Source organism: Mytilus galloprovincialis, chromosome 14, assembly GCF_965363235.1.
Source record: "Mytilus galloprovincialis chromosome 14, xbMytGall1.hap1.1, whole genome shotgun sequence".
Classification (NCBI taxonomy): Eukaryota; Metazoa; Mollusca; class Bivalvia; order Mytilida; family Mytilidae; genus Mytilus; species Mytilus galloprovincialis.
Genome location: NC_134851.1, coordinates 3247598 through 3269440, shown reverse-complemented (window position 1 = coordinate 3269440; position 21843 = coordinate 3247598). Strand labels below are relative to the sequence as shown.

The 21843-nt window shown below is 31.2% G+C and overlaps 1 protein-coding gene across 25 annotated transcripts in view; it reads left to right on the top strand.

The window, feature by feature from the left end:
• Positions 1–21843, top strand: part of LOC143059080 (tensin-3-like) — a 208572-nt gene that overhangs the window by 83472 nt on the left and 103257 nt on the right. Inside the window, exon 1 of one of the 25 annotated variants that reach the window (XM_076232564.1) lies at positions 4662–5011. The exons of 21 other annotated variants lie outside the window; for them this stretch is intronic. In XM_076232564.1, coding sequence (XP_076088679.1) covers positions 4955–5011 — 57 coding nt within the window. In that variant the 5' untranslated portion in view covers positions 4662–4954. Of the gene's footprint in view, positions 1–4661; positions 5012–10781; positions 10900–14889; positions 15024–19807; positions 19953–21843 lie in introns of those variants that run through there. 3 more of the 25 variants (XM_076232568.1, XM_076232570.1, XM_076232563.1) reach the window with 3 other exon arrangements.

The window sequence follows — 21843 nt, the reverse complement described above, 5'->3', positions numbered from 1 at the left end:
ATCTGTAGTCCCCACTCAAAAAAAATAAACTCTCCCAGGTGCTGGAGTTTCTTGCTGCATTGAATACCCATTGGTGGCCTACGGCTGTTGTCTGCTCTTTGGTTGGGTTGTTGTCTCTTTGACACATTTCCCATTTCCATTCGCAATTTAATCTCTTATTGTTTGGTGTTCATTGATATCAAACCTCATCTCTATATATTTTATTCTTTATACTGGTAATCTGTAGCCTTCAGTAGCCTTGATGCTACAAAGTTATTTTCATTTAACTTGATTTGTGATGTCTTTTCTAAATGAAAATGAGTTAGAGTTGCCTCCCCTCCCATTCTTGATTCATCAAGCTGGAATTTAAGATACAAGCACATCATTGTTCAACTCATCAATTTCAGCCTATTTTAATTTAACAGTCATTGTATAAGATAAAAGTTGTTTACGTAAAAATGCACATTCTATTTTTAGTCACGATTTATAAGGATCTTAAGTAATTAGTAAATTAATGAGAAATGTAACTTAACAAGACACCTGGGGGAATACAAGCTGATGGCATGTAAACTGAAATTGACAGAATCTTAAATTTATAAATTGTATAAGTTTTAATTTTCATACAAACATTTTGAAAAAAATAATAGTACTTAAGATTTTAGAGTTTATTTTTATGCATTTCCTCTTGCATAGAATTTAGAAGAATTTTATTAATCTAATCAAGAACCAATTGAACAAGGGCGTCACACTAAAACCCCTGTAGAAGAAAGAATTTGTCCTTTGTGCCTCTTAGAAGTTGAAGATGAATTTCATTTCACTTTAAAATGTACAAAACTAAATATAATTAGAGACCAACTGTTCTCCAAAATTAGTGAAATAGTTCCCTCTTTTTTAAATATGACTAATGAAGCAAGATTTAAATTTTTATATACGTGTGTTGAGACTGATATAATTAGAATTATTGTTAAATTTATAAGCGACATGTACATTTCTAGAAATGCTTTATTAAGCACTAAATAACTTTGTGGTACCACCTCCTCATATAATGTTTATGAAATTGGTATGATATATATATGTTTGTATGTTTGTGTATAAAAATTTGTTTTGTCTTGGTATCAATCCTGTAATTTTGGATTTTAAACCAATAAAAATTACTTACTTACTTAAAAAAGAACCCATAAAGGGCATCATTTTACAACACAATATGATTGGAAAAAGCAAAACAGAAAACAAATACCATACTATAACGTTATGGACAGGATCAGAGCCTAACACAATTTACATGTATATGGCCAATGAACTATTATCTTCTTGTATTTTTGTACTGATGGAGGTATGAAGATACTTAGAGGCCATAATTCTGGTCCTAAAGGGAAATTCATTTTTCCTTTATTCTTTGAATATAGACTAGGCCACTTGTTTTCTCATTTCAATTGTGTGAAATTTCATCATGCCAGTCCTTTGATAGCTTACTATACTGTATGGGTTTTGCTCATATTTGAAGGCTGAACAGTGACCTTAAGTTGCATACATCTACATCATCTGGTCTCTTGTTGGTAGTTGTCTTTTTAGAAATCATACTGCATCTTCTTATTAGAAAATGCTCTCGTCTGGTTTATATACAAAATTTTAGTCCTGGTATCTATGATGAGTTTATTTGCTAGTTTAAAGTTACTTAATTTTATTTTACAAATAGAGGATATCATCTGTACATCGTTATTTGTTTCTGAGTAATGTTGGTCAACATCTCCACACCAGTTCAAAAGTTGAATACTGAATTACACTTAGTTTTTTTTTAATCTGAAGAGAGTTCATTAGTCTGAAAGCAGCTCATTAGTAAACTAATGCTTTAGCTAATTAATTATAAACTAAAGTAAGAATTTTATTTTTAGGTTTATGATTCACATAGTAATTTAAGTGCCTGCCAAGAATTGTATTTATAACAATGATGGAGATAAGAAACAGATGCCTGCACCAAAATAGCTGTAAAGGTGCAAGATCTGTTCAAATTCCATTCTTAAAAAACTACATTCATCTTTTAATGAACAGATTTATTCATTATGAGAGGTTTTTAAATGATTTTTGGAATTTTCTTTTTATAAATAGATTTATTCATTGCCATGGAATTGAATATACGTAACAAAATTGAGAGGTTTTTAAATCAGATTTTTGGAATTTTATTTTTGACATTGACGAGACAAAACTGCTCGAACAGACATTGAAGAGGGTTATTTTAGTTTTGCATTTGAAATTTAAGATTATAATTGTACAAAATATGTGCAGTCATTTTGATTTTAATAGACTCATCTCCATTAAATATCAATGAGTGTCTTTAAAGAGGATTTTTTTGTTTGGCTGTTTGTACAGTTATGTAATAATATAAGTATAGATAAGTGTATTTACAGTTTTAAAGATGATATATGGATCTAATAAACATGTCATCACTTTTCATTCTTGGCAAATCTTTTACAGCAGATTCCACTGAGTATGTAGCGAAAGGTTTGGTTAGCTTGATTGTTAGCTGAACCATGAAGTCGTTATAAGGTCAGGTATACTACCCTCTTTTCGAAGTAGCATAGTCCAACACACAGATCGATTGATTTTCTGTCAGATGAGTCTATTCTTAAAGTAGGGTTGTTTACCTTACCTAACAATGACTTTACAGTTCAGCTAACAAGCAAGCTAACCAAATATATTACCTTTAGCTACACACTCAATGGAATCCGCTGTAATAAGACAGGTGGTTTACTATTGCTATTCCTTGTTATAAAGTATATATAATAGACGCATGAAGAAAGTATATATATTTAATAGACGCATGAAGAAAGTATATATATTTAATAGACACATGAAGAAAGTATATATATTTAATAGACGCATGAAGAAAGTATATATATTTAATAGACACATGAAGAAAGTATATATATTTAATAGACCCATGAAGAAAGTATATATATTTAATAGACGCATGAAGAAAGTATATATATTTAATAGACCCATGAAGAAAGTATATATATTTAATAGACACATGAAGAAAGTATATATATTTAATAGACACATGAAGAAAGTATATATATTTAATAGACGCATGAAGAAAGTATATATATTTAATAGATGCATGAAGAAAGTATATATATTTAATAGAAATATGAAGAAAGTATATATATTTAATAGACATATGAAGAAAGTATATATATTTAATAGACACATGAAGAAAAACAGCATTATTTTTTTTGGCAAAGAAAGATAACTCTCATTGCAAAATATGTTAAAAAATTCTGGAAATAATTTATCTTGACTCCATTTAATATAGTCATTGTGTGCACTGATGCAATTAGGTTGGCATTTCAAATGTTGTGGTCACCAGGGTAGTTAAATAATCTCTTACGAAATTAATTGCTTTGCTAAATCAAACAAACTTCTAAAATAGTATATTACAATTTCAAAAACTGTTCCTAAAACTAAAGTTACATTTGTAAAATAATTACATTGATATTGAATATTCAGTGGCAGCTATCATATATTCAAGTCGCATGGCTTTTGCCGCCAAATATACCCAATGAAATCAAATTTAGTTCAAAATTTTAATCAGATAACACCTACTGATGTTTGTATTTAGATTTATTGAATAAATAATGTTATCAAAATAAGAAAACAATTAGTAAGTGACCAACAAACTGTAGTGGTCAACAAATGAATTTTTCAGTTACTAACATATGGCAGGGCTAAAAGTGTGTCCAATACACTTGACTGGTTAATTTTGTACCATTTTCAATTAATTTCTTTATGTTGGACTTGAGTTTAAGGATGCTGCCCTCACTGGACGTTAAAAAGATCTCTTCAGACATTGTTTGGGGGAGTCTTCTATGGCCTTTTACAAGACAAAGTTTCTGACCCTACTACTGGGTACAACATTGGCAGACATAATTGTCCCGCTTAAAATGTTCCTAATCCATCCACTTTTTTAGTACCTACCAATATTAATTTCAATGCAATTGGTTCTCATCTTGAAAAATTCATGAAATATTAGCCACAGATTATTTAACAAATAAATTAAATCTACCATTTTGATAAAGGGAGATGTGTTCCTTACAGTGAGCACTGTCCATTAGTAATTGATATTTAAATTTTTTTTCCAGAATTTGAATCCATGTCTCTTTAATTTGGCCTAAATGTCACTTTAATAAAGCATTAAAATGTACTTAAGCCACGATGAAAAATGGAGTTTATAAGAAAGTGTCTTCATTCTAACTAATTTAGGTTTATATTATAATCAAATTAATTTATTTCCCAATCTGTTGATTCTAACCCATTGAAGTGCCCCATAAAAGATTGACCGAATATCTGTGTACATTTTACTTTCACTAGGGACGGAACGAATGTTAGCTAACGATTTCTAAGTGTACTCAGAATAAAGATATCAGCTGGCTTCCAAAGGTTACAAGTGTTATAAATTTATACAAATAAAGCCCATTATTGAATTCGTATATGAATTTAAATACAAGCTTATCAACTATAATTTGTCGTAGTACCCGATAGGGAGTACAGGCTGACGTGGTGACGAGGGTATCAATTGCTTGATAATTTCAACACTTTCGTTTATTTTCGTATTTTTTTTCAAATTTTGTGACATATTTGGAATTATTGTGTTCGGTTCTCTCTGGTCGTTATGGGATTAATATTGAAATGTTGGAATGTTCTAGTTTTGAATGGAAGTACGTAATTTGAAACTTATATAGAATACCCGATAGATTTTTTGGCGTCAAAAGAAGACGGTTTTCCTTGATAGTTCAACAGTGTACATATTGCATGGATCTCAACTTAAATTTTTATCGAGCTAATTATCACACTATCATTGTTGGATTTATTATAATTAATTAAAGTGTTTGTTTAAAGAGTGGGCTTTTGGTTTTCCAAATTGATTAAATTCGATGGAATGTTTTAATTGATTTGGGGCAAACTTTTCACAGACAAGATGTCCAGTTGTTTTTTGTGTGGTGGGAAAAATTCTAAGAAGAAAAAAGATTCTAAGGTAAATATATATACACTTCTAAAAGTTTATAAACTTTCTAGTGAAAAAAGTAATATGTTATGTCTTGACTAATTGCTAAAGATTTTAAGCAATGGATTTATTGAAACAGAAGTTTGAGCTGATACTGCACTGCTTATGGTTCAGATTTTGTTTCCAATTTGTTTTATTTATTTATTTGTTTGACTTTTTCTATGCTGACTTCTAATTCTAAAGTTCCAAGGCCTATTACTTGACGTTTTTTTTTCCTGTTTTTTTAGGTGGTGTATACATTAAAAAGCTTTCTGAAAATTAGGTATCAAGCATCATGTAAGCATGCTATACCCTGTCACATATTTTCACAACAATCGCTCTTCAATTTCCTGTTCTTTTTTTCTCAGGAACTACTAATCACGGCCTCCTGAATTTTTTTCAAGCACCTTGTGATTGTGTTATAATACAGTGTGATGTGATTTTCACATCCATTGATCTGCAACTTAGTGCTTAAGGGATGCTGTTATTAAGTAGCTGTACTGTCAATTAGAGTTATTGTTCATATATAGTCTTTTTTGTTAATTTATGATAACAGGATGACCCTCCCCTTTCTCATTCTGGACCTTAAACATATGGACTAAAAATAGTATGAACAAGTACATGTATTACAAGCTCCATAATTTGTTAATGAGAAAATGGGGTTGATGACATTTTCGCTAGCCAACGAGTTACATGAAAATGGGTTGATAAATACATCATTTTTTCCCCTATTACATTTTAGCCATCAGAGTTATAACCCTCGATTGAACCATAAGTTTGGAGCTGTATACCTTTATAACTTGTGTATAAGCTGTTCACACTTAACAAAGTTCATTGCTGGAGACAGAAATCTTATTGTGATCACAAAACTTGTCATTCTAAATTTTGACCCCATAATGAGAGTTTGATCACATGTATCATAACATGGGAAATTTATATTTGAGTTGTATGTGACTTTGAATTCATCATTTATAAGATTAGGTCCACCAGGGTTGTTTGAACTTATAATTTATATGAATATATATATATATGAAACATTTTGTTGTGTGTATATTCAACACCAACACCTTTAAGCTTTCAAAACCATTTTAAAGTTGTTTTTACTGACATAAATTCTGATTCACTAGGATATATGTAAAATTTGACAATTTGTTTTTTGTTGTTGATTTGTTTGTCTTGCATTAAAGTTATGATTTAGTTTATTGGCAAGATCAAAGCAACTATAAATCTATGTTGAATGATGAATAATGATGAGGTTTATATAATGATCAGGTCCAACTAAAGTTAGGTGACATTGACTTTGATTTTGTCTTTACCTTAATTAAAGATTTAAGATTTTTGAATTTTCTAGAGTAAGAAAATTTAGAATGTGAAAATTATTTGGACAGTATTAATGTATATAAGTTAATGATAAAATTCTAGCTGCACATGATTTACAGTTTGTACCAAGTTAACATTAAGTGCATATGCTATACTCGTATGACTTTACCCCCTAGTTTTCCCTGTGCAAACATACACTGAAAAATATATAGTCTTTTAACCCTGAAGGTAACAGTTCAACAAAGCCGAAAAAATCAAATTATTTGCTGTTACAAACATTTTTACTATCTTAATTTGGAAAATATTAAACACATTTTGTTGATTTAAGGAGAGTCAATATTTACTAAGGAGGTCATAGGTATTTTTTCACAGACTGTTTGGCAATTTTTTTTAAATTGGAAGATAATTTTGGATCAGGGTTTAAAGAGGTTTATAGGTAACCTTTATTAAATGTTTTTAAAGCTTCTCTAGTTTTTGAAGGAAATGATGTCAACATTGTGATGATTTTCAAAAATTTACACTTTCAAGATAGACTTATGAAAAATAAAACATAAAAAACATCTTACTGCTAATGAATCACATAACCCTAATAATCACATGTGATATCAGTATCACTGACTTAAACACTACCACATCTAGTAAATCACATGACCCAATTCATCACATGTGATATCTAAATATCAGTCATGACCTTACCTCTATCATATCTCTAGTTAATCACATGACATTTGATATTCATATCACAACTTAAACTTGGTATCATACCTCTAGTATAGATTATGTCATGACTCATCACCCAGTATTCATCACATGTGATATCTAAATATCAGTCATGACCAAACCTCTATCACACCTAGTTAATCAGATGACGTGATATCCATATCACAACTTAAATTTGGTATCACACTTCTAGTATAAATTATGTCATGACTGACATGACCCAGTATTCATCACATGTGCTGATATCTCTATCAGTCATGTGACTTATTATAACTCAATGTATCACATCTTGAGTTAATCACGAGCTGGATCAGTTCATCACATGCTAAAAGGGGCATTCTGGGTGGTAGTGGTCCAAGTAGACCAACTATTGTATCACTGGCCTGTCAACACTGACAGAGGTGAGTTTGAACCTCTCATGTGGATGGTTTGCTTGACCCAAAACTAAATTGACTAGGATTGTCAGTTTTACTTCAGAAAGTAGTTCTCTCCAGGCACTCTGGCTTCCCTCACCAATAAAATGTGACCAACACAAAATAGTCTAAATACTGCTATAGTAGCCAATCAGTCAATCATATACACTTATATCCATGTCAGTCATGACTCTGATAAACGTCTTTAATAAATCAAGGTCTTAATTATGGAGATTCAAATGATATGAGTATACTTTAGTTATAGTACAAATGAATAATAAAATATTTGTTCTCTTAAACACTCAGCCAAGAAATAAATGATGTCATTATGAACATGATGAAAAGCATCTCAGGATCTTTTTTTTGTTGTTGTTTGTTTTTCCTTATTTTGAAATATGAGATATGTAACTATTACTAGTCAAACATGCTCATATTTTGATGCATTTTGATAAATGGTTATATATAAGAAAGCAGAATATTTGATCGATCAAAGATTATTTTTTAATGTAATTGGGATTAGTCACTTAGTCTAAGCCTACACTACTTCGGTATTTGTCCCACAAGCCGATGTTTGTGGTTTGTGGGGGACAGTTTTTGTAAACTTTTCAGTCATATTACAAGTATAAGTTTTATTTTATGAGTTAGTGTGCTGCTGGTCTTTGGCTTGAAATTGGGCTATTGGTGATCAACCAGAATTAGAGGGATATGATATACATATTGTATATATATCGGTTGGGGAAAAAACTATATAGTTTAGTATACCAAATGGTTAATGTTTTATATTACAACTGGATTATGTGATTGTGAGATGTAGAACAGCAATTAATGAGCTGACTTCCTAATGTCTTTTGGAGAGATTTTGTGTCATGTTAATCAGCTGCGTAAGATAAAAATCCTACTTTTGCAAATGACTATCAATGCATTTTTAAACTTATTTCAGGTTAAAAAATTCTCTATGTAAAGACGGTATCTGTTTGAAAATAGACTTGATAAAAGAACCAAACAGACAAGAAAATCATCTCTCATTTTCTGTTTGAATGTTCCAATCAAAATCAATGTACATGTGCATTTGCACATATCTTTAGCTTTTTGCTATATATATAGTTAAGACAACGTGACTTTTATATACAGTTTATCTGTAACAGCTACTGAACTAACCAAAAATCCCTTAATGATAGTCCATGTTTCATATATCAAAGTTTTTTTGTCTGATTTATTTTAAAGATTAAAACTACTGTCTACTTGTATAGTAATAAGTTAATTCATTCATGCCTTATTTGGTTTGAGAATCCCAGGGGCTTGTATATTCTTAATGATTTACTATTTTAATTGTTACAAGAGGTCAGACTCGTAGACAATTTATAACATTTATTTTAATAAATATTTCTTGCTTCAGGAAAACATAACCAACTTGTGCAGTGAAGCATACATCAGTTTAGTTGGTGTTTATTTATTTGTTATTGTATCTTAATTCAGATGAAACAATCCTTGTGCTCCAGCTTAAAGGTAACGTTGATGGGCAGATCCAACCAGTTCAAAAGGAGGGTTGGTTCCCAATCCAGGGTAAAGGAGGGTTCTAACCATATGTCCTTAATAACCCCCCCTCCCCCCTGGATCCTTCTTAATATGAGGGCCTTGATGGTCGAGAAGTCTTTCAGTAGATCATTTGTTACAGTGCTTGATGGCATTGACTTGAATTAGATGACTTAAAAAAGTGTTTAAGGAGAGAGAGATAGAGAGACAAAGAGAATATTAAAAGCACAACACATGTGTTAGAGTTACATTTTACATGTATACGTAAAGCTTAATTCAGATATGTCTTTCAAGCTTTGTGAATGCAAATTTTTTTTTAAATAAAACTTGGTTTGAAGTCATGCTTCCTATCGATCTCCAACTACACTCCCCCTTTAAAGATAAAACAAACATGAACAATTTCATTATTTAGATTCACATTATGTATGGTTAAAAACTGTATGCCCTGTCTAGATATGTCTTTGGGCTGATTCACATTTCGTATGGTTAAAAACTGTATGCCCTCTCTAGATATGTCTTTTGGTTATTTTTGTCCCCTGTTTGACGACTAGTTTGATAAAAGCAACATTTTAACATGCAAAGTTTGGTTTGAAGTCATATTTTGTTAACTGGGTTAATTAATTTGAAATATAAGGGCCACCAGCAGAAAAGTAAAATAAATTGTTCAAAAATTCATTATTTGCCAACACAGATTATATAACCTGACATGTTATATCCATTTAGTGGAGTGCACTTGACAAAAATTGTATATCTTATATCTCTGGGGGTAACATTAGTTTCAGTGTCAAGTCTCTCAACATTGGGGTTTATTAAAGGTTTTGAAATAGTTAGTCCACTTCAATTTTGCTAGCCTCTGTCAAAAGAAAGGTGTGAGAAAAAAAAGACTTTTAAAACCACATGGAATCAGAGTACAGTTAGGTTTAAAAGCTCCTGTCTTTTTGTCTGTCTCTTTGTGTAGTCAATTTATTCCAAAGATGGACAAAAATTGTGGGAAAATTTCAAATGTATATATATTGGTGGGTCAGGTAATGTGTTATTTCCATGAATCATGTTTGCAATTTATATTGACGTGTGTTCCTACTGGAAACTCATTATTCAATATGTTTTGTGGAAATTGGTGAAAAAAATAACTTAAAAATTATTCGTGGTTCATCATGAAATGACAATTTATTTCCGGCAGCGTTCTTCCATCAAAATTACCCCTTTTAGTTCCCTCAATGCATATTAAGTTATAACTTTATTCATCCAAAGAACCATGAGATAATATTTTACAAATAACTGTATCGATTAACTTTTTTCCATGTATTTTCCATGTATTTCTAAAATGCTATAAAAAAGATGCTATGTTCATGCTCTGGTGATTATAGACCTCCATTACATCATCAACTTCAAAGGAACCACAGCCATTTATGCATGTAAATCAATAATTCAAGGGGCTGAAATTAGCATATATCCTTGTTACATACCAAATTTGGCCTGATTTTTTCCGTAAGTTTATTTAATTCATTTGCATTATCAAATAAAATATTGCAATATAAAACTTTAAAATAGTAAATATATAAAATGTGTTTTTTATGTAGATGTAGGTTGGTGTTTTCGTAAACATTGATTACCTGAGAAAATTCAAGCAAATAAAGTGATGTTCACTCAACCGCAACACTGGGTGTTGTATTTTTAATGTTAAGATGTAGATGATGTCGGCCCTGCAGATATAATAGTATCTAATACAGCAAAATTTATAAATTGAGTTGTATATCGGACTCTGGGATGTTACATTGTTTTTGAGACATCGCATAAAAAATATAACGGATTTTGATTTTCTGGCAGAGGAGACGTTTTAAAGTCAAGTAAAAAATAGTGATTTCAGAGCAGATGAGACAACCAACCAAGATGGTAAATCTTTAATTTATATTTACACATATTTTTTACGGTTAATTTGGTTTAAATTCTAATTGAAAAGATACCAGTACTAGTGCCAGTAGATATAAGTTCTTGTGATTTTCTTCATGCTTGTAAATACTCTATTACCAACAGATTAAAGTTTTAATTTATGTAAAAATTATTACATCGTATCAATGTGCATACAAACATTGTGGATGATTTAATCTGACTTTAGAGTAAATTGCAAATGGTTGGGTTTTTTTTTTTCTGTATAATATATTGAATGTTATATAACTATATTTAGTAGTTACTGTCTTTAACTTAGGTGGCCAAATAAAAGAAGAGAGGAAAAAAAAAGGAAAATTTTAATTTCCACTTTAGTTATTTCTTATATCAGTATGGTCTCAGATCAGAACCAGTCACTAATTTAATATCTAATGTTATAAGAAACAAATATTTATGATTAATACCTGACACCAATTTTGCATGTATATAACTTATATTTTATAATTTTGTATCATCAATTTAGAATAGAATCATAGCATACTAAGATATCCCCCAAGGGTTGCCCCCAGTAGATTCTTTCTAATGTAATGTATTGAATCATTGTAAATTATTGAATCACTATAAATACCCAGCTACAGTATAAAATTTAATTTTAATTTAAATTTGATTTTTTTCCTTCCAAAATTTGATTTAAACCGTTCTAACCAGGTGTGAAATAAAACAATAAAAAACTAAAGATTTGAATAAACTGAAGATTTGTTTGGATTTTGCATCAGGTAGATTTATTTGAGATAAAATGACACAATATACTTGTGATGTAAAGTAAAAACTCAAGATCAAGCAAAATGTCAAAATATAAACCAACATCAAAGAAATGTTGGAGCATTCACCTAGGATAAAAAGCTCAAGGGGACATAACTTAGTCGATTATCTCCCTTTGATGTGTTTTATAGTGAAGGGATGGGTCACTACTGGAATGTTATCTAGTATTTACTGTTTATGATATTATTTATCATTAGGTAATCCTTAATGTGATCAAATTAAATGTGAAGTCAGCTATTTTACTGTTTCAATAGTAAATGTGTGAAATGAATTTTGTGTTTTTTCCCTGAAGGAATTATCTCCCTTTTTTCCAGTAAAGATTTTAGTTATAGGCTAATATAAATGTTTGGAAATCATCACCTAGACACTCAATCAAACAAGAAAATACAGAAGATTTTTTTCTTTCTTTTCAACTTCATGCATAATAAGTCAATTGACTTTTTTTTTATTAAAATTGAAAAATCTGTGGTTAAAATAAAATTGGCCATAATGGAAACACATATTGAATAATCTACGTCTAGGAGAAAAAATGAATATAGAATGCCTGCGTAGGATGAGTTTAATAAAAAGTTCTCATACTTTATTTAAGTTTATGGTTGTTGAGCTATTACATATTATTCGCTATATACTTAAATCAAAGTTTGTAGATTTAAAGATGATCATAAATTCAAGAATTTACCCTGTAATTTAAATTTGAATGAGAGTATATACAATATACTGTCAACTATTATTAACATATGTTTAACATTCTTGCAGGATAAAAAATGCTGGTAATTTTGTTTTTAACAGCTAATGACTTTTTTTGTGAAATATGAATATGATAATATAGGCAAAAAAAAGCATCTTCAAAAGGTGTGTCATAAAACACCTTTTCTGAATATCAAATTTGGTTTTTAAGTGTGGGTTAATGGCCCTCCATAATGTAAACATCACTAAATGTTGTTTATTTGACATAAACACATGTCACATGCATGTATATGCACATTTTATGAATAAACCATACAATGTCATTATGATATATGAATAACTCATTTTTTTACAAACCTGTTGTAAATAATTTTATGTACATGTAGCTAGCTTGTGAAACATATCCATTCAAATAACGTATGTAATGGGAAATAATGCATTATTATGAAAAATGGACGCCTCCAAGTGCAGGAATATCTTACTGCATTGGTGACCTTCTGCTCTTATCTGTTCTGTGTTGGGTTGTTCTCTTTGGCACATTGTCCATTTCCATTCTCAATTTTATTCTAAATTTAGATAATTTTCACCAACACTGTTTCAAGAATGACCAAAATTAAATAATTTTCTTGTTGACCTTGAACTTTGGTTTTTGTCATTGAAGTGTGTATCAGATTCTCATAATGATTTACTCCACTCATCACCCCAACTCAATCTTTGAATTGTTCACATCTTCTCTTCATACTTCAACATTTAAGTACAACATACAAAATTTTATGAAGTTTGCTGAATCATTAGTGTCCTTCAAGTCTTATTACCCCCTAATGACATTATTAGCATGCATAAGACTTTGATGTTAGATCAATAGGGGTCATCCTTTCACTGAAAGAAATGAAGTTTGCTGAAGCTGTATAGTACTGACAAGGTTTTGAGCCATGACCTTGCAAAAGACCTTGAAAGTCAATAAGGGTCAACCTTTCTACATAATGTCAGTATGTATACTAAGATAGATAACGAGTGATTAAAGGATTGACCTGTATTGATAAGCTTGAGGTTACCTATGAATTACCATTCACACACAACTGGAAATAGTACTGTTTCAATATACCTTTCCCCAAACTGCTATGGTATTCTATGCGACTGTTATATAAGGAGTGACGGTTTAGCTAACTATACACTTGCTAAATCAGCCATTACATAAGGAAATGCCACAAATATTACTTTCATGTGGCAGCCCCTCCCTTTCGAAACCCTCATTTAGAACAACGACTGCAGTTTTCTATGAATACAAAAAGTTACTACATGGAGCCCCTTGATTGATACATAGATTGAATGTAAATCATCATGTAATATCTCTATCTATATCATTGCTGCTGATGAAATATGTAGTGTTGTATTATACTCTTATAGGATGGGGATAGTTAATGATTAAATGTGACACAAATACTATTATCAGTCGGTGGTTTCCTAGAGAGCATTGTAGGGCAAGATGGCATTTAATATAATACATGTAATATAAAATATTGTTCTAAAACTGGTTAAATTGGGGTCTGATAATGTTAGAGCGTAGATTTTATGAAAGTGAGTCGGGATTTTTTTTTTTTTTAGAAACTAATTATTAGGTTATACATGTATTATATACTGTAAATTAAAAATTATTGCATGCATTTATTATTGCGATTTTGTCATTTTGGACTAGAATGCGAAATATTTTTTGCGATATTGAGAAAAATACTATTTAATTCATATAAAGAAAAATTCAAATTCAAGTTTAAATTATTGAGATTAAAACTGGGCCTGTCACATTTTCCCAATAATAAAACTTTGCAATAGTTTCTGAATTTACAGTATCACAATTGTTAAACGGATGAAGGATCCAACTGATTATATTTATAATTGAGGAAATGAGAAACGTTTAAATTTTTGCATTGAGCATGAATATATATATATATATATATATCATTATAGGAAGTTTCATTGTGTGAAGTAGATTATGATAAAGGGTTTTGTTATAGTTTATCACTTCTTCAAATCTGATAGCTTTACATTTCCTGGCAGTAATGAAAACTGTAAAGTTGTATGTTGGTATATTTATAGTTGCTCTAATAACATCTATGCTGTTTACATTTCTTTTCATTTCATATCTTGGAGCACTGTAAAATCAAATGAATTTTATGATATTTAAAAAAGTAATAATTCAAGAAATAAAAGTGAAGCAAAAATTTTGATTCAGTTTTCTCTCTTTCATAGTTCACACACCCATCTTCACTCTTCCACTAGCAAAGTTTAAAACACTAATTAAAAAAAAAACAAAGTTTGTATTTGCTTGTCCTAAACAGAATCAGCTACTTGTAATGTTAAGTGATCAGTATGCACACTGATTAACCACACAGTCATGGCCTTATAAAGGTATCTCTCCCTAGCAACCAGTGCTAAGTGCATTTCCTACACTGAATCAAACATTCAAGTGATGTCTGATTGTTCTCAAAATAGGATACTATACACAGAATTGGTCAATCTGTTGGGAAAAAATTCTTGATCAAAAAGTGGCCGTTACTCTACTTTAAATTCCCTGGTAAATTTGGGGTCGGAGGCTCGGAAAAGATCCAAGACTTGGGGTCCAGGTGAGTGATTTTTCTTGTTTGACTATTCTGCCATTTTGTTATTAAGTAGTTTTTGATTGCAATATATATATAGTCAGTGTCGAGTTTCATAACACTTTGATAAGATAATGGTAAGAGGGAGGGTGACAGATAAAGATAAGAGCCAACTTCCAGGTACTGATGCTGTCATAGCGATAACAAAGATGGCTTCTGTTATATTATTGGAGACAGATGATCTGATTTAGATCAGGAATGTGTATAAATTTCAAATCTGATTAGTAGATAAAACACACTTAAATCGTGTAGTATATCTCTATTGCACTCTTATTTGTTTTTGGAAAAGTATTTTTTGACCTTGAAGCTCTAACTTGTTTCCCTGAAATTGTGTGCCAAACATAATGTTTCAAACTTTATGCTGTTACATGAAAGTTTCTGTAACCAGGATTTCTTCAAAATGTTTCATCTAAAGTGTCTTAACTTTTAGTTTGTTTTTTTGGACAAATTTTATATTGAACAGAACTGTCCGTCTTCTGGTTGTTGACTGTTGTTAACTGTCAGCGTGCTTTGGTTGATTGTTGGTAACTTTTACATATAATTGTTGGGTTAATGACACTTTGACTAACAGAGAAGATTTCCATTATATAGTAGCCAAAAAAAGTGTTAGTTTGTTCTGCCTGTCTGACTCCTTACCTTGGGTCTCATTGGGGTCTAAGCGTGACGCGGGATTGCCGATTTTCTGTAAGCGTGACACGTGAAAGTCAAATTATTGTGTCGTGAAAACGGGAAATGAGGTCTTGCGGGGCCCGGGAAATGACAAAAAAATGATAATTGCTTACGTACATAGTGTAAGCGGGATACGGGAATCCGACAAAACAGTAAGCGGGATCCGGGATCGGAACCCCCCAATGAGACCCCCCTTACCAAACTATTGCCTTGTATTTTAGAGAACCAATCGCAGTTAGTTTGCTTAATGGTTACAGGCATCTCTTGAAAAGTTGTTTTGCTTTAATAATGGCTCAGGGAACAAGATGAAAACTTTTTTTTAATTTCTGAATAACATAAGAAATGTTGTCCTAAATCACATAAGAAACTTAGACAGCTTCAGATGAATATCAGTGTTGATTATGTTTTGAACATCTACCATCAGAATGATCAGGTACAAATGACTGTTGTTGATATGTAATAAAAGTACCTGTCAAACCTGTTATGTTAAATAGATGATATTAGGTAGATATTAAATCTTCTATCTAGTGTATGGTGTAATTTAAATTTTTATTTTTTGAATGAATTTATTGAGTCCAAGCAGGTAAATCCCTAATTTTATTTTTATGCTCCAATATACGTTTGTCCAACCGTTCGTTTGTTTGTCTGTTTGGCCGTCTGTCCTGCTTCAGGTTAAAGTTTTTGATAAAGTCTCAGGCCAATCAACTTGAAACTTGGTACACATGTTCCCTAAAATAGATCCTTTAAATTTTAATGCCAAATTGGAGTTTTGAACCTAATTTCATGGTCCACTGACATAGAAAATGATAATGCTAGTGGGGTATCTGTGAACTTATTATGAACACATTCTTGTTTCAACATAACCTCTGATCATTGATGTCATATATGTTTTAGTCAGGAAGCACATGTATCACTGATCCTATTTTCTACTCTTACAGCAATATGCCAAATGGTTTAAGTAGTCAAATACTACTAGTATATCATAAGCCTCAAATTAAATTAATCAACACTGAGGTTGTTAGTTCAAATCCAAATCTCTGGACTAAAATCTTATTTGACTGAGGATTGTCAGTTTTCCTATCAAAGGTAAAAGGTCTTGGTTCTCTCCAGGCACTGGGGCTAAATTCCTCCACCAATAAAAACTGACTCCCACGAAATAGCACAATAATGTTGAAAGTAATGTTGAACTGTGACAAATAAATCTGCAACTATTCATAATATAAAAGCTTATAGATAAACAATTCTGTATCAGGTAGTAATTACTATTTGTCAGACCTCCCTTTGGCCTTTTCTCCTTTGAATTGTTTTACATTTTGTGGTGTCACTGTCTTTTATAGCCTGCTATGTGGTAATTGGATTTTGCTCATAGTTGATGGCCGTACAGTGACCTAAGTACAGTTAATAACTTCTAAGCCATTTTGTATTGGCAATTATAGATTACTACATTTTCTTATTTTATATGTTGCTTTAAGATAGAAAAATAGATCATTTAGTCTCTCTTTTACAAAACCTGTCACTTTAAAAGAAAAATATGGAAAAACAAAAATTGCTCATTCAGTAAATTACCATGCAAAATGTTCATGAAAATGTTTGCTGACTCAACATTTTTTTTAAGGGGTGTTCCCAACCCAGGATAAAAAGGGGGGTTCCAACTTGATGTCCCATTGAAATGCATTGATGATTAGATCGTAAAAAAAAATGGGGTTACAATCCCTGTAACCCTCGATCCCCCTCCAGATCCACCACTTCAAAGTATGTGGATGTGTAGATAATTTTTCATTATTTCTGTCCTTGGGTAGTTGTCTCATGGATTATACCTAGCTTAACATATCTTATCTTTTTATTTTTTTCCTTATTCATTCAAGTCGTAAATGAAACCAAAAATATAATGGTATGAAAAAAATGAATAACCCTTGAACTTAAGATTAATGATTCTTAAAAATAAAATTGATTAGAAGTTTAACACCTTGACTTAGATATCATCTTTAACTGTTTTGATATCATGTTAACAAATAGATGTTTTATATACATGTATATTAACTTGATAAATAACATCTCAACCCAAGATAACTCTGTGTTACATAAGAATAGCGGTAAAATATATGTATCACACAGAACAAAAGATTAAACAGATTCCAAGGTCAAACTATTTGACCTTGTTACCTAAACCTAGTGTATTAGAGGACTCCACCCTAACATATTAAGTGTTATACCAGTTAATACAGAGATGAATGTTTAATGGTACTACAAAGGCTAAGGGGAGATAATTAATTATTATTGTGTTACACGCCCAATCACGTCCCCAGGGTAAATCCATGTACAGTAAACTGAGTGGTCATTTTCTGTTTAGGTGTGGATGATGAATAAGAAAATGTTTATATCATGGTTAAATATATCATTGTTTTTTTTATTAATAATTTCTGGAAAGTAGTTGTTTCAACCAAATATTTGGACTCTTTTACTTTTCTCATGGTGTATGTATAGTTTGGCAGTTTGTATTGCAAATATCAATTTTGTTTTGTGTAAATAAATTGCATAGTATTTTTAACAATTTGCCCATCTTATGGGCTAGAGCAAAATAAATATCTTGTATTTGGTATTGGTTTTGCTCATTGTTGAGGGCTGTATTCAGGTGACCTATAGTTGCTAGCATCAACATCTGTCTGGTGTTTAGTCTCTGTCCACAAGACAGTTGACTCTTTGGCAGTTGTACCACTCACTCCCATATTTTATTTAGAAGTATAGGTGTTAGCTATCATTAGGAGTATACAAGCAGCATAAAATAATAAGTATTGAGAATTTCAATTTGTTTAAGCTGAATAGATGCTTATCTATCTGAATCTTGAACATTATAGAGGGTGTTAACAAGTTAAAGTGGTTAGTTGACAGAAACTTGTATAGTCATTAGCTACTTGTAGTTTTAAGTGTTACTGACTGATTTCCTGGGTGGCTCAAATCAGTTTTCATTTTTTTCACCTATAGTTTTTCATTTGGTGAATCTTTTTACAGAAATTTTAATAATGGAAATTAATGAAATATGGTGTAGAGGGCGTGATCACCAAAAATATTGAATAATCTCAAATTTCTTTGATTTTTAGCATGAAATCTTCTGTCACGCTAACTGGTTTATCTTTTCTTTTCTAGAATAAAACCCCCTTGTTTAAAAAAATATGGCTACTCCCCCCTCCCCCCTCTGATAAGAGCTTCCTTTTTTACTTGGTCTTACTGACCATCCTTGTATATCATGAATAAAATCAGAAGGCCTGACATAGTTATAACCACCAATTTTGTGTTTTTATGCTTGTAGTCCATATGGAAATCAGTAAAACATCCTGTATAACATGTATAATGGAAGAAATAAACATCAAAAGCCCTAATGATATTAATTATGATATGAGAGAGATGTATAACACAATTATTGTTACATGAGATATAAAATCATAATAAATCTCCATGTTTTTTTTATGGCCCCAGATGTTCAACATTTAGATATGTTTGTAAATGTCAAGGTCATCAGATAACCATATATAGGAAATATTTAGAATGGTGACTGCAAGTAAGTTGAGGTTGATTTTGTTGATTATTTTTAGGTTGTTGAAGTTTTACTAGATCCTGGAGTTGTGTGAATATTTGGACAATGTTCCTTTGTTTTGAATCTACCATTGGGTCTAAATATTTCAGAACACTATTCCTTACTATTTGATCTCCTACTGGCAACACTCCTTTTGGATCTGCCATTCGGGTCTGGATATATTCCATTGCGTCCGAATATTTGGACTCAGAGTCTGTTATTGAAGTTCCTTTTGGAAATTGGAACTACCATTGGGTAAGAATTTTTGAACTCAGTCTCTGTTCTTTCTCTTTATATCTGCATATAAATTTGATTACTTTTAAACACCCTATAGTACACGTAACATCTGAAAGGACCAGAATCTCATTATCAAATGAAATATTTGATGTATGTTAAACATGTAGGCTATCTTTTCCTGTGCACCATCCTATATACTTATACTTAGGAAGTGTGAAAATACACTGCAGCTATGGTCCGATACAAATCAATACCAAAGAATGTCGGTACGTGAATAAGGAGCAGAGAGATTAAAAGTTTAGTATTATACTTATAAAATTTAACAATACATAATGGATGGTTTCTTTGATTATGCATCGTGTGAGGATTATTACGATTCTGATGTTCACCACGTTCAGACAAAGTCTATACAAACTGAGGTAAGGATTTGGGTTATCTCCCCCTTTTATGTAATAATTTTCAAAACATCTGTTGTCCATGGTTTTGTAATGTTAATTCGTTACTTATTCATGTATTGTAGATTTCTGGCTTATATAACATTGTATAAGATTTAGATGCAATCGCATTTAATTTACTTGAATGGTATATATTGATGATATGTAGTTATTATGAATTTTGGTGTTGAAAAAGTTTTGACACATATATTTAGGGGTCTCAGAAATATCTTATATATGGACTGGTTTACCTTTTAAGGTCCATTTTTGTACATTTTCTTTGTACTCGATAAATGCCTTATAATTTAGTCAGTACTCCGGGTAAAATGACGGCTTACAATTCCTATTTACATGACTGTATTCTTTGGTAGGTATATTTTTTAACTATAAAATAATCTTGTACATAATGTAAACGTGAAGACTATTTTTTCCCATATCGTGAACATGTAAAAAACAAGAAAATATATCTGTGTATTTCTTTTGACGACTTTGTTAAGAGAACATTCCTTTTTGAAATCTGCATTATTATGCTGTTATGAAATGAAATCCAAAGTTTAAGTCTTGGTGATAAATGGATGTTTACGATTATATGGTGTGCATGTAGGTCATGTTGTTTGCCAAATGCAGTAATTAATGAGGAATTCAGTAACATGTAATAGTCGAAGAAATGCATACAAATATACAAACATGTAATTAATCAAAAGTTAAAACATGCAATGTAATTCTGTAGGCAATCCTAAAAGGTAGACTTTTTTACTTTAGAGTAAATTAAGGTAGGCTTTTTTGAGTATTTGAATGGGGACATATAGTTGGAACCCCCTTTGTCCTGGGTTGGGAAACACCCCCCCCCCCCCCCTTTTTAAAATGGCTGGATCCGCCACTGCTGTCAAAAGTTTGTTGAGGTTTAAAAATTCCCAAAGTTGACTGTGTTTCTTTGAAATAAAAGATGGTAAATTTAGCAATTACAAATTTTTAAGAAGTGCTTTTAAAAAATCTTTTTATTGATAAACTATTGATAGGCCTCTTTAAGCAGAAGTCATTTATAATGTGTGGCCCATTTTAACAGATAGGCCTCTTAGCTGAGAAGTCATTTTAAATGTGTGGCACATAAACATATCTTTAACAACCAAATTGTTTTAAAATAGTGTGACCTTCCTGTAATACAAGATAATCTCTTGTTTGCTCTCCATCATTTCATGGAAGTTTTACGAGCGTGTCAGCTGCTTAGTGCAAGAGTTATGTTATCATAACCTGTAACAAGTTGACCGGTTAATGTGACTTTGATATGTCAAAAAAAAATTGGTTTATAAAATGAATAGCTAAAAAAGTCTTGTTTAAACACTTTTTTGGTATACATTAACATAAAAGCTCTCTAAAAATGCAAATACACCTAACAATGTGTAAATATCCTTGGTGGAAAGGCTTTTATAATAATAAATGTATTAGCTGAGACTTCTAAGGTGTACGCAAATGTGAATGGCAATACATACCCAGTTGATTGAAATTGTAAATTTTAATGTATTTGCAAAAAAATCTGTGAAATAGATAGCACAGACTGAGTTACAAGTTTCAATCATTGAACTCGAAACTGGCTTAGTATTAGCATCCACTCTTTACTACCACTGAATACTCCACCAGTGCAACAAATGGAAGTTTTCAACGACCTTGACTGTGGACATCTTCGCTAGCCAAGGGTTACGATCCACTCCCGCTTGAGAGAGCGGGAGTGGATCGTAACCCTTGGCTAGCGAAGATGGACTGTGGAGGACATTTTTATATATTTAATAGGTCAAGGGAGGTAACTCAACATGTTGATTATTTCTTTACAAGTTAATCTGAACACTAAAGATGTCATCCATTCGTGAGTTTTGACATA